Raw genomic sequence first — 14819 nt, 5'->3', positions numbered from 1 at the left:
GTTCCAAAGGGTCTCTCTCTATTTTTCTAAGTGTCCTCAAATGTACATCTACGATGGACTGTCATACCCACGACGGTTTGTCATGCATAACAGTTATGACGGTCAGAGACCCCTCTCTTAAGGGTCTCCATACTTTTTCTAAGTGTCCTCTTATGGACAACTATGACGGACCGTCATACCATCGACGGTCTGTCCAGCATGACCGTTATGATGGTCAGAGACCCCTCTCCTAAGGGTCTCCATATATGTTTCAAGTGACCTCTGACGGACACCTACGACAGACCATCGTACCTATGACGGTCCGTCCTGCATATACTGTCATACTTTTCAGAGACTCTCCTTCAGGGTTCTCCATATAAACAAACTCAAAGTAAGACACGATGGACCCCATGATGGTCCATCATACTCACGACGAGCGGTTACCTGGCCCGATGTGTTTCACTGTTAATATAGAAATGTCATTACATCTTAACTCTTTTATTTATTTTGTGTGGTTTTTCTAGTCGTGTCTGCTCCTTTTAGTGCTAATATTTATTATTTATAGGTACTATCTATTATGGCACCAAAACAAGATTGAGTCTACCATGCGGGAGATCAAAGTTTGTTGCCCCGTTTGCCCACCTTGTCATTGTCTCTGATGATGAGTGTGACCTCGAGTATGTGCCCCAGGCACTTCCACCCCAACCCAGGCTGCACACGCTGCCTGAGCCACATCCAAAAAGGTGGCATCCAGCGTAGTCACACACTTTCAGGGTCAGCTACTAATGAAGAAGGAGCGTCTGGATCCTTAAGAGTTTCGTGGTCGGAGGAAGCCTCCGGATCTACTGAGGTTCCCGCACCCGCCACCGCTGCAGAGTCTACCTCGTCTGATGAGGCTGACAGCTCAGAATCTACACCCGATTCACCAGATCGTGCTCTCACCCCGGTTACCGACCAGCCCACCCGGTGGTGTATCGACGGGCAGTCTCAAGTCTATTCCGATGCAAAGTTCCTGAATGCCAAAGGAGTCATGACTCAGACACTTACATTGGAGCAGTGGGTCCTTACGGCAAGTCTCCCAATGATGCCTGAGATCCACAATATCTTCACCAAACATCAACTAGAGTGGACAGCGTTGGGACGTTATAGTGATCAGTTGGTCCGAGATTTCTACGCCTCCTACGTAGCGACTCTCAGATCACAGATTGATCGGCGGGCTGCCCCCAGCAAACAGGCACCACTGGAGCAAGTCCGAGTACGTGGCATTCCAGTTGATATCTCTCTGCCTGCCATCCGCCGGTATCTATACGGCGAGAATGTTGATGCCAACCGGACCCCTCTTACCGCCGAGTATGACTACCGATGGCAGATTGTCAAAGATGACCAATTCTGCGTGAGCCATCGCTAAGAGAGATTACCAAGAGGTGGATGGCCCTGCATTTGTCCGTTGATGGAGAGGGTGCTGACTGGGTGACCGAGCCGAAGGGAGACATCAAGAAGGCCAACCAGACCTTCACGGCGATGTTTTTGTGGTTTATTATCCGCCACTGCCTTTACCCCACAGCTGCTGATAACATAATCACATGGGATCGAGCAGTACTGATGGCGGTGATGATAGCCAGGTTCGAGGTGGATTTTGCTTGGCTTCTACAGGTAGTCATGCATGAGAGGGCTTTTAAGGTCACAACTACCTACCCTTTCTCGTGCATGATATTTTCTCTATGCAGGTCGGCAGGTGTGCCAATATTGCACGTTGATCAGCTGAAGACCCCGCTGGTCACTGTTGATATCGGCCTCATTAGGGATGAGGCCAATGAGTTGGCTCCACGAAGAGGGCTCCATCAAGAGTTGCAACCACTTGGTGACAATCTGGCTGATACGGTAGCACAGGCCTGCATGGCTACGCAGGCGGCTTCCACAGACACTACCCTGGTCGAGTCTATCTCGGGTAGTAGCACTGCCCCGAGCTCCACTCGCTCAGATACTTTTCCCGCTCTCGTCGAGCTTGTTAGGGTCCAGAAATTAGAGGCACAAATGGCTACACTTCTGCATCACATCTAGCGTTGGATGCAGAGGTCTATTCCCGAGGCAGAAGAGCGCTTGGAGAGGAGAATGGTCCACCACACAGAGCGGAAGATCGCTGAGGTTCATCAGTGCTTGGATGTTTTTGAGTTGCGGGTGTTAACCCAACCAGACCCTCAGGTGGATGTGTCAATCCTTCAGGCTGCGGTAGACAGTCTTCACAGAGACATCGACATGATCTTAAAGGCTAGGGTGCTTGAGTCTGAGGCCCCTTCTGCAGAGCCTGCTGAAGACACAGTGATGGCGGCCCTATTCACCACTTCACAGATTCCACCACCTCCCCCTCGAGATCATGCCAAGAGGCGTAGGGGTCAAGAGGAGGATGTGGCGCGAGCACGGAAGAAGGAGCACCATGAGATGGAGGCTGCGAGGAGAGCCTCGCTTGCTGATGAGGAGGCGCGTTAGATAAGAGCAGTAGAGTTAGCTGCTGGGCGTCTAGCTCCAGAAATGTAGAGATAGCGGGAGGTACTGCTGATAGTGTTATTGATGCTGAGGGAACTACTGAGGGTGTCCAAATTACAGAAGTAGTGGATTCCAGGGATTTGGACCCGCCAGCTTGCTGATCGTCGGCGCTTTGCGCCCCAGGTTTGCTTCACCTACCACTTTTGTATTTCAATTTTTTTTATGCATTGGGGACAATTGCATGTAATTATTGTTGGGGTTAGGATAAATGGAAAGTGAGTGATAGGGTGAAGTCTGAGTAGCCCAAATTCACTATCATGTTTTGGGGTTTTCTTGCCTGTGTTCTTTTTCCCCAAGAGACTGATACTTTTTCTGTTGAACCGACATGTCTATATCTTGTGTACATAGTTTAATTCTGAAGCATGATGGCTAAAATGATATCCTGATAAAATGGAAAATGATGCATGACTAGGCATAGTAACTGATAAATGTGTGGCTCTAAGCATTACATAGAGGTACACCACTGCATGACCCTAAGTCTAAAATTCGAACTAGGTGTATGATAATCTGGTAGAGTAATGAGATGTCAAGTGAGTGTGAGGAAGATTTGGATAGTCCACTATTTGTACTGAGCTAGAACTTGCCTGGTTAGTCCTGCAAAAAGTAAGCTGTAATAGACAATTAGGAAAGGATCATAGGCCCTTATTCAATATAGCCCATTTTTCAGCCTAAATAAAAGAAAACCAAATGAAATTTATCCTTCTTTGATCCAAATGATTTGAGCTTAAACTAAACCTTTCTTTTTCACCCTAACTGATCTTTTCTAAAAATAATGTGTTGGCCCTGGTCCCTCCTTAGACATGTGCAGCTCAGATTATGCCAAAAGCATAAGTTGAGGGTGACTAATGCAGTAAACAACCCTTTTTATGGCTCTGACCCAACTTTGGGTATTGTGTACTTTGACTCATCGCAAAACCATGAGGTGAGGGTGGCTATTATGAGGAATGCTCTGGAAAGTGGGGTTGAAAGAACAAAGTGAGAGAAAAAACAAAAGTAATGTGACTCAAGAATTAGTTGAAACAAAAGTAAAGAAAAAAAAATATACAAGAAATACAAGAAAGAAAAAAAGAGAGTCACTTACACAAATAAAGAAAAAAGGGAAAATAACAAGGTGAAAGAATATGAGAAACTGGGCAAATAAAATGATAGAAAATGGTATGTTTAGCCGATATGTCAAGGAGGGAAAAAAGTCACTAAAGTATACCTAAATATACCCTACCTGACCCTGAGCCAATGTTACAAGCTAAGAAAGTCCTATCGTGATCCTAAGAGTTGTATAGCGAACTTAAAGCAGTGAAAATAAGGGCAAGCTTATGGCAATATGTATGAATGAGTGTGAACTTGTTTTGAGAGTGAGTGTTGAAAAGTAATCCTTATACTCAAACTGAAATCATTGTGTGAAAAATGAGGATTTTGTTTTGAAGTGAGGACAATAGTTGCATTACCGGAAATATTAGCACCTCGGTGAGAAATTGAAGAGGATAGGTGTTAGTGCACGGTAAGTCTGTGTCATGGTCTAATTCCATATAATTCAAGCGTAATAGTGATAGCATGCATAAATATGATGAGATTGATCGGGATTGATAGTCAAATGATTGCGAAGGATAAAACATGGATACTATTGTACAAAGATTTTGTATTGAGTTATCATGCGTCGCTTGAGGACAAACAACGAATTTAAGTTGAGGATGTTGATATACTGTGGTTTCACGGTATTATTAATACTTTTTCCTTAAGTTTAGTGTGTCCAAAAGCCTTTTTGTGCTAATTTTTATATAAGTTTCTCTTTATTTGTAGGAAATCTGTCTAAAAGATGAATGTGGAGGTTTTTGAGCAAGAAATACAGAAAAGTACCACCTACGGAACTTGTGATGGTCCGTCATGCTCGTGACGGTCCGTAGGTGGCGTCTTAGTGCAGCTGCTTAAGGAAGATGGGGAAGTCTGACCAAATTGTGGGGTTACGAAATGCGTGACGGACCGTCGTAGGCATGACAGACTGTCCTGCTGGTTCATCATGAAGATCTGATAAGTAGTCCAAGTACCCAAATTCCTAGAGTTCAAGTGTTTTGGAATGGAGACCCTCGACGTACCGTTGTTCCTATGACAATCTGTTATACCTGCCGTCGAGGGTAATAAAGAGAGCAACAGAAGAAATTGCACAAGTATGGGACGACGGAGTCCATGACAGTCCATCGTGACCACGACGATCCCTCGCGAGGTCCATCGATCCAGCCGCATTTTGACAGATTTCCAGCAAATAGAGTCCTTAGTTGATTAGGTTTTTTTTTATAAATAGTTCGAAAAACCTCATTTTTGAGGTTACACTCTTGAATATTTTTAGACTTTTTGTTAGACTATTGGTGATTAGTATTACACTTTTGAAGAATGTTATTCTTCAATTAATTTTAGCAGTTGATTGTTGGTGACTTTTGCTGATTAATCAAGTGAACTTTCGGATATTACTCTTCTTCATTGAAGTAAGTGCATGAATTCTTATATCATATATTTGAATATTGTGATTATGAATATGGGTAACTAAACTCCATAACTAGGGTTTTAGGAACCATAGGTGAATAATGAGGTAAAACCTAATTAAAATAACAATTCTAGAATAGTGTCTTGCATGTATTGATAATTCTTTCGCTTAAAGTCTTTTTAACGGATGGATAATGTTAGAACTCGCCTTAATGCTACTAACCGGACCAAGGAGGTAGATAATAGGAAAAGAATTATCAACATAGATTTAGTGTATACTATCTAATAGGCTAATATTGATTGGTACGAGGTAATAACTTAGTCAAATATCGAATACGATGCTTAACATGAGGTAAAGATAAGGGTTAGTATAACAACACACGTAGCCGGACCAAGGTGCGGAGTGAAATTTTCTAGATGACGGACCAAGGATTTAGAAATGCATAACTTATCACTTTGCATGCAAGATACTAGGAGAGAATTGTTATAGTTAGAATTATCATGTTATGAACCTGTGGGAAGACGTAAATCCTAGTTACCTTTATTAATTGATTAAACTCCAACATTTGAAGCTGTTAGCTGTCTCTTTTAATTTCTCTAGTTATTTTCATATATTTAGAAATAGGAAACCCCCTCTTTTATCATTTTTGCTTTCCAAGGAAGTAATTGACTGAACAATAATAATAATAGATTGAAGTTAAGTCTAAACTATTTTCCTCGTGGGAACGATCCCAACCTCACTAGTTGGTTTATTTACTTGTCACGACCGCTTTACTTCTTATTTGAGAAGTAAGTTTGAGCGTATCAATATCATCTATAACCCAAACTACAATGGAACAACATTTTACCGGAGGAATCAATAAAAGGCTCTCTGCCTGCACGACTTCAATCTTGAGTCACCCAATAAAGCATAAAACCTCTCGTATCGCAATGGGCTGTAAAAATAGGAAGATTGAATAGAAACTTTGAAAAACTTAATCAACTCCTAAACTAAGGATCATTCTATTAGACTTAAGTTTGCTTCTTTAGTTTCGAATGAGTTAAGTCATCTAAAACGACGTCGGAGAAGTAAAAGTCCTAAATACCGCAAGTGTTGTTGATCTAAGGCAAAAACTTGTCTAGTTCTAGAATAAGTCCAAGCATACTTCATCATACAATAATAAAAACATCCAAGTAAATTCACTTAAATAGAACTAAATGCATAATCCACGACTATCATGGTACCACACCTAAAATAGAGCTACTCAAGTCCTAAAACATGATTTCAAGAAAAATAAATGAGAAAAACGTGGTATGCGCCCTCAATTCTCTCTAATCGACATGTTGTTACACATTCAACCCAATATAAGAGAATGGAATCCGTAGTCTACCTTTAGGTCGCTGTCGAGTGCTCTAAATTACAATGTCAGAGCCTTTCCCTTGCGAACCGCCTCAGAATTTTCTCACGCTATCAAAAAATAAGATCACAACATCAATACGGTTATTTAAACACCAAAGACAAATAAATGAAAATGGGCCAACTGTAGAATCAAATGGGAATCATGGGACCCGCATCCGAGTTTACTGTTTGACTTTGTCAAAAGGTCTAAAATATTACCTTGAACTTGTATTCCAAAATGGAACACAATTCGAGGCTCAGAGAAACAATACAACCAACATACAATAATAGATATGTGTTTAACAAGGACTAAAACTGAATTTTTGAAAGTTTAAATTACCTACTGCCAGCGACCAGTAGTGTTGCAACGTTCTGCTGCACTGCAGAACTGGAGTGGCGCCGGGGTCAATCAAGGGGCATGGGTGTGCACTAGTGAGGGAGGAAGAGTTTGAGAGAAAATAGAAATTAATAATCATTTCTTTTTTAAAATAAGTGATAATTTACTGACCATGGGATGTCAGTATCTTTTAATATAATTATATATTTTTACAAATATTTAATAAATATCGACATCACGAAGTCTATTAGATTAAAATAAAATAGTAATTTAATATGCTAGCTTCTTGAGGTCAATGTTTATTAATTTATATTAATATACACTTACTTCTTGAGGTCTATTTTATAATGAGTTAAACCATCTAAGCAACGTCGGAGAATAAATAGGTCCTAAATAACACAAGTATCGTTGGTCTAAGGAAAAAATTAGTCTAATCCTAGAATAAGGCCAAGCATACTTCATTATACCATAATAACAACATTGAATTCAACTCACTAAAATAGAACTAAACATATAATCCTCGACTAGCATGGTATCACACCTAAAATAGAGCTACTCAAGTCCTAAAACATATTATCAAGTAAAGTAAATAAGCAAAAATAGGTATGCGCCCCCAATTCCCTCTAATCAACATGTAGATACACATTCAACCTCAATCAAAGAGAATGGAATTCGTAGTCTACCTTTCGGTCAATCTCGCTTGCTCTAAATTACAATGTATGAGCCTTTCCCTTGAAAACGGGCTCAGAATGTTCTCATGCTATCAAAAAAATAAGATCACAACATCAATACGGTTATTTAAACACAAAAGATACATAATTGAAAATGGTCCAACTTTATAATCCAATAGAAATAATGGGATCCGCATCCAAATATACTATTTGACTTTGTCAAAAGATCTAAAATATTACCTTGAACTTGTGTTCCAAATATGAACACAATTCAAGGCTCAGAGCAGCAATACAAACAACATACATCAATAGATATGTGTTAACTAAGGACTAAAAAAGAATTTTTGAAAGTTAAAATTACCTGCTGCCAGCGAGCAGCAGTGTTGCGACGTCCTCCTGCTGCTACGGCACCGGCGTGGATCAAGGGGCATGGGTTTGTACTAGTGATGTAGGAAGGGTTTGAGTGAAGAGGGAAATTAATCATCATTTCTTTTTTCAAAACAAGTAATAATTTACCGACCACGGGATGTCGGTATCTTTTTATATAATTATCTATTTTTGCAAATATTTAATAAATATTGACATCAAGAAGTTGATTAGATTTAAATAAAATAATAATTTATATATACTAGCCTCTTGAGGTCGGTGTTTATTAATTTATTTTGATATACACTAACCTCTTGAGGTTTATTTTATTAATTAAACTTATGTGCATATCTATCTATCTATCTCTCTCTCTCTCTCTCTCTCTCTATATATATATATATATATATATATCTGTGTGTGTGTGTGTGTGTGTGTGTGTGTGTGTGTGTATGTATATATACATGTATATATATTAGTTTCACGCCACGTTTGTTGCATGTGTGTATTGTGTATATAGTATACGATGTTTGAAAAGACTGTAAGCATTACTAAGTTAACGTTTTTAGTAAATAATTATAAATGAAAATATTGTCAAAGAGTTACTTATAGTTTTTAGATCAAAATGACTAGATATGATTAAAACATTTCAAAATCAATTAAAAGTTTAAATATTGGAGAAAGTGACATTTCTTTAGTATTATATTTATTAATTCAATGAATTTTGAAAACATATCTAATCCACAAAATAGAAAAAAAATACGCATTTAAAAAATGTGGCCACAAGTCTTTCCTCTTGTGGTTATGAACATAAATGATGTATATCGTTTAAGTACAAACTTTGTCTTAAATATCATACTTGAAATTTAATATGTGCATGACACTAATAAGGATAACCATAAGCATTTCAATATTTTATCCTAATATGTAATATATCTTTTACAAATTATTTCTCCCTATGTCCAAATTTATATGACTTACTTTCCTTTTCAGTCTCTCCCAAAAAGACTGATATATTTTATAGTAGGTAATTATTTAACTATAAAATGTCTATTTACCCTTAATGAAATTATTTACAGCAACACATATTTTTATCATTAATTTTGGGCCACAAGTTTTAAAAGTCTTCCTTTATTTCTTAAACTATAGAGTCAATTAAAACTACCTCACATAAAATGGGACGGATGGAGTATTATTCAATTAATATTTGAGTAAGACTATCATAAAGAGGTAATTTTACCCAAGAAAGTGTACTTTGTTCTTAATGATGGTTAAATAAAAGTGTTTGTGAGTCGTTGGTCGGAAACTACTGTAGGCTCTCAATTCAAGGTAAATTGGAGTTATTTTAGGTTGTGATGACTTTTTTTTGTGCTGTAAATTTTGAATTGTTGTATGTTGGTTCTCTTGACTGCTCCGTGGCCCCTATTGTGTTCCATTTTGGAACACACATGATTCCCATTTGATTCAAAAGTTTTCCTATTTTCATTCATGTGTATTTGGTGTTGAAATGACTGTATTGGCGTTGTGATCCTATTTTTGATAGTGTGACAACATTTTGAGGTCGTTCACAAGCGAAAGGCTCTGACATTGTGATTTTAAAGAACCCAAGATCAGCCTATAGGTAGACTATGACTTCCCTTCTCTTAGGTTGAGGTTGAATGTGTAATAACATGTTGATTAGACTGAATTGGGGGTGGGCAGCTAGTTTTTCTTTTTGCTTTTCTTGATACATTGTTATAGGACTTGATTGGATCTATTTTGGGCGTAGTACCATTCTAGTCGGGGATTATGTGTTTAGTTCTATTTTTGTGAGTTGACTTGGATGTTGTTATTATGGTATAATTAAGCATGTTTGGCCTTCAGTTTATGACTAGACTAGTTTTTTCCATAGACCTGCGATACTTGTTGTCTTTAGGACCTATTTATTCTCCGACGTTGTTTCAGATGGTTTAACTCATTATAAAATGTAGTAGCAGACTTAAGTCTAATAGGATGAGTCTTAGTAAGTTTAGTTTTGAATGTCCTTGAGTACTCCTTGAGTTGAGTTTAATGTTTGAAAAGTGGTAAGTATGTTTTCATTTTTATCAAGTTTCAAGCTTATGTTAAGAATTAGAATTCCCCTAACATGCTCATACATTCCACGTACTGAGCCATTTGGCCTGCATCTTTTCATGATGCAGACACGAGTATTAAGGATCTCAAGAGAAGCTTTGTTGATACATCAAGAGTTCGAATTAGCTATGGTGAGCCTCCTTGCTTCAGGAGGATTTTATTTACTTTTCGGTTTAGTCTGGATATCGTGGTTCTTGTCCTTATTTCCATCTTTGTCAGTTAAAGGCTTCATAGATAGTCAGTATAGTTGACGATTTTATATTATTCATTTATTTTATTAAATCTTATAAAGACTTAAGTTGCCTATTTTCAGGTTAGTATATATTTGATTTTTCAAAGTCTTCTTTTGGGTTAAATTTGTATTTAACTTTTATGAACTTTTATTTCAGTTTTAAGCTTTTGTGTGATTAAGTTAGTCTTCCGCTTATAGTCAGTCAGGATGAGGGTTCGCTTATGGACCAACAAGAGTTCTTGAGTACTGACCACGTCTAGGGGCGAATTCGGGACCTTTTGACGTTTTTAAATTAAGACAAGTCAAAAGAAGACATTCTGTTTTTCTTAACTTAAAAAAGGTCACTTTTGAACTTCTTTTTTTAAATAAAAAATGGAATAAAAAAATCAAACTAAATGCCTAAACTTAAGCTTGAACCCAAACATTGAGGTGGCTCTGCACAACCTTAGCCGTTAATCTATCTACCTCTATTGTGTCAAGGTTGTGCAATAATTAATATATATCCAAAAATGTCGATATTTAACATATATTTCATAGCTCCGCCCCTGGTAGAAAATAGTATATAAAAGATCAACAATAGTTGCATAGGCTCTAGGTGTTTTACGTGTAGCCACATTTGTAGAATCATTAGAACGGAACAAAGAGGTGGTAAAATAGGAATAGCAAAGATCGCCTTCAAAATTTTATTCTTTGTTGCTTTTATTTTTCACTTATTTGACTGTCCATATCCACGCTGATACAAAAGGCGTAGAGATGGACTTTTCAAACGCGTTTGTGCATTTTTTATTCAAATATGTAGTATATTTAGAGATATTAGTGTCTTTTTTATCGTAAGAAGCATATAATTAAATACTATGTTTATGTTGCTTCACCTTATAAGATAGGATAACAGTTCATATGTGAGCTTAAGAAAGAAAAAAAACATGAATTTGACAATCAATTCATGTTTACTTAAAATTGAACCTTAAGATACAAAATAAAACATAAATTGTAACTAGAAACAAAAAATATTTATCTTAAAATATTGCAGATGTTTGAAATGCAAATTTTTTCGAACAGGTTACCATGATCATGTCTTAACAGGACGACAATGCAAGTTTCAAGTTTGTGTATGATGAAATGATAATTTGGGAAGAGTACTAGGTAATAGCTTAAACTGTTGAATGATAGTACAAAGTATCTGAACTATCGCGACAATGATTAAATGTTGGTACAAAAGACCATCAATGAAGAATCAGAATAGCTCCTGTTATCTTTCATTCCGTTTATAACTGCTTGAGGCTATCAACTCCAAATACTTTGCGTACATCAAATAGACGTCCCTGCTGATCTACAAGTTGAAAAAGACATTTATCTCCCGCATTCATGTCATAAGCTGCAGTAATTTTATCCCATCCACTTGTTAAAACATCAAACTTTGATCTGCTATGATAATAGGTAGGCCAAATTCTTTTATCTGGACTTCGAAGAAAAACAATGCACCTTCCAAATTTTTGTCCGTCGGGCAAATATTTTCGCCAGGATTCTGATAATTTCTATACAGACATAAAGGCGGTTTAGGTTGAACGATAAATACATAGACTAGGAAATAAAGAATATTTCAGCCTAAAGTCACAAAAGAAGAGAATAAACTGAAACTCAAGAACATCAATGCAATGTATGTTTAAGTGATGATAGAACTCTCAGAAAAAACAATATAAACGTAGATTTTTCTTATAAGAAAATTAATGCTTCTAAATGAAACTTTCCTCTTTATATAATAAATCAAAGAAGCAATTTTTATTATTGGCAACAAAATGTCTGCACACTTAATTAAGAATGGAAATCAGTTAGTTGCTTTGATAAAAAAAACAAGAACGATAAAGAGAGGTCTAACTAATGAACTGATTCATCTATTTATAGAAAATCAAACCTCACAATTCTTCAAGACATCCTCAATTAGAAAACATTTAGTCATTCTCTTTAGATTTAAAGAAACATTAGTGTCATCTTTGAAATATCATGCTTCGAAGGCGCTAAACTTGAAACATATTGAAACTCAAGCAATGTAGATTGATAAATATTCAATCAAACATCAAGAATATTACAATCCACGAAAATGACAGATGGAATGATATTTGTTACCAGAAAATTCTGACCATTAACATCTACCAAACAGCAATAGTTGATTGTGTTAACGGATGGTGTGTCTCTTGAATCAGCAAGCTCACTTCTGACAACTTTTTCATTACATAAGAACAACAAAAAATAACAGTAAGAAAATGCTGAAAGTACAGAATGTTTAAGACAACACAACATAAACATTTGAACAATGAAGTGTTGTGAACAGAAAACATACCATGATTGTCCTCTGTTAGATTATATTTTACTTGATGCAAATCAACCACTAGGCTAATTGGTTTTGGAAGAGTCCTCCTTTCACAACCGCTTGTTCCAAATATTTGAACAATGAAGTGTTCATCACTAGGAACATACTGAAACACTATGAATTCGCCCACTTTCACATCATGTCCTGATGAAAACTCCGGCCATCCTTGTTTAATAGCCAGTGAACCGTTATGCTTACATACTGTTACCCTCCATAATAGTCCACATGAGTCCTCCAGATTGATTTCTCGATCAATCATATGTGAAATTGATTTAGCAAACTTTGAAGGAAATAACTGAAATTGGTTTCCTTAAATTAAACAAAAAAATACCACATTTTGATGTATAAAACAAGTTTACGGCTATATTCTTGGAAGTCTTCTGGGTTTGGGGTGGTACAATTGTTTATAATACAAATTTTATACACATTTTTTTCTTTCTTAATTTTACAAACATAAAACATTCCATCTTTGTTTAAGCTCGTTGAAAACTGAAAAGTGACCTTTTAAAACAGGATAAATCACGAAGCCAAAATAAATCATGAAAGAAAAAAACATTAAGCAATATATTCGTTCACACTTTGTCATTTAAAAGTGACAGTGACTTCAAAAACTCTCATATTACTAACTTGTAGAAAATTCTTCTTGCAAAATTCCTATAAATTAAATAAAAAAATCCTGTTAAGAGTATTGAATATTTAGTCGATGCATATGAAAAATAATTTTTGACCTATGTAATTTCTACTTATATACTATAATTTTTTGTCAAAGAATACTCTATTGGCCACCCTTCACTACACGCGGCTATGCCACTGACTCTTTTTCCTAAGAGTTGGTTATCATAACCGAGAAGAAACCCGTGATTTTCTGAGTTCACATGAATTTTCTTTTACAGAGCTTAAAAGGCAATTAAGGATGAGTTTTAATATCACAATTGTATTGTGTGTATAGGGTTGCTCAAAATTTCACATAAACAAGTGGATAGTTGAGGAAACAAGCATACATAAAGAACCACACTTTACCAGAACTTCTAAGAAGCCTTCTTCAATCATTACAGTAAAGAAAGGACTCTTTCCATTATTCAATAGGCAACCCTTCTCGCTCTCATCAAAACATGCTTCCATCTTCTCCTTGTGCAAAATATATTTCCACAACGACTTATAAATCAAACAAAGTATTAGAAAATATAAACTAAAAGTTTAATTTCATAAAAGTAATACTAATAAAAATAATGGATGAAATGGTGGACAAAGGCATAGTAAAATGTCAAAAGTAAACAATGTAACACTTAGAATTTTTTTTAAGATTCAGTTTTGATTGTCCAAACCCCCTTTTTCCATCTTTCGACTACCTTTATATTTAAAGTTTAGACCCATGTAGTGTAGTGTTGTAGGTGAATATCCAACGTGATACTGTACACACAATATACTTAAAAAAATACTTTAAATGCAAAAGCAACTAACAAAGGGGGAAAATCAAAATTCTACACAGATAACAGATTGAATCTTGATATGTAGTATAAAGCTATAATAAGCTCATTAAAATAAAAGTAAAATAAGAAGTTGAAAAAGAAATTAATCATGCACACACCATTCTTCCAAGATCCATTCTATTTTTTTACTAGTCGACAACGTAATCACATGTTATCAAGCACAAATTACATTATAAATGCCTAGTCTAAAATTGTATCTATGATATTATAACCCCCTTGCTCTTCTAAATATCATATAAAGATACATGTCTTTTACGAGATCCAATTTTTCATGTGGAACAATATTAGATTGTTTTAAAAAGAACTGCATTAATTTGGAAATATATTATGAGGCATCATAGACGCATCTAAAACCTTTAGAGCCTTCTCTTATTCTAGATCATATTGATATTACGTCACCGATTAGATTTTCACTTAAGTTCGGAGATAAATATTCTCATAGAAATTGACATATGAATGAAAATATATTAACTATTTGAGATATTTATGTACATTTTCTGGATTCAAAAATTCATATATATATATTAATCCTTAAAATAACCAACTATATTAAAGTTTATTTAATATTAGATCTGTAGTCAAATGTTCACACTATTTTTAATCATGATCTATATCCAAATATGAAAAAGAATCTAAGATAAGAAATTGAGGAACACTTGTCCAAAATTCAATAAATTGAATATTAACAATAAAAATTATATAAACACATATATAATTTTTTAATTTTAATAAAAACTTAGAACAACAATGATTCTATATATCATGCAAGTACACCAACTTATAGAAAATAATTTCATATAGACAATGGCACCACATGTAAAAATAGAAGTCAAATCCAATGTATTCATACCTTGAGTAATAGGTGTCTTC

At 35.9% G+C, this 14819-nt stretch overlaps 1 protein-coding gene across 1 annotated transcript; it reads right to left on the bottom strand.

Annotated features, from left to right (window-relative positions):
• Positions 1-11356: 11356 nt before the first annotated feature.
• Positions 11357-13581, bottom strand: LOC104647717 (putative B3 domain-containing protein Os03g0621600). Its single transcript, XM_010323357.2, has 4 exons — positions 13480-13581; positions 12430-12754; positions 12216-12310; positions 11357-11626 (listed from the first exon to the last, which is right to left on the bottom strand). The coding sequence occupies exons 1-4, from the start codon at positions 13579-13581 to the stop codon at positions 11357-11359; spliced, it is 792 nt and encodes a 263-aa protein (XP_010321659.2).
• Between the last annotated feature and the right edge of the window lie 1238 nt (positions 13582-14819).

This window comes from Solanum lycopersicum, chromosome 5 (genome assembly GCF_036512215.1).
Source record: "Solanum lycopersicum chromosome 5, SLM_r2.1".
Lineage (NCBI taxonomy): Eukaryota > Viridiplantae > Streptophyta > Magnoliopsida > Solanales > Solanaceae > Solanum > Solanum lycopersicum.
This window is presented reverse-complemented; position numbering and strand designations above follow the sequence as displayed.

Excerpts from the sequence above, each read along its gene's own strand:
- LOC104647717 (XM_010323357.2), bottom strand. The coding sequence starts at position 13,581 with ATGGAAGCATGTTTTGATGAGAGCGAGAAGGGTTGCCTATTGAATAAT. Across the intron at positions 12,755-13,479 it reads AAGGCTTCTTAGAAGTTCTG|TTATTTCCTTCAAAGTTTGC; the intron begins GTAAAGTGTGGT and ends AACCAATTTCAG. Across the intron at positions 11,627-12,215 it reads TTAATGGTCAGAATTTTCTG|AAATTATCAGAATCCTGGCG; the intron begins GTAACAAATATC and ends ATGTCTGTATAG.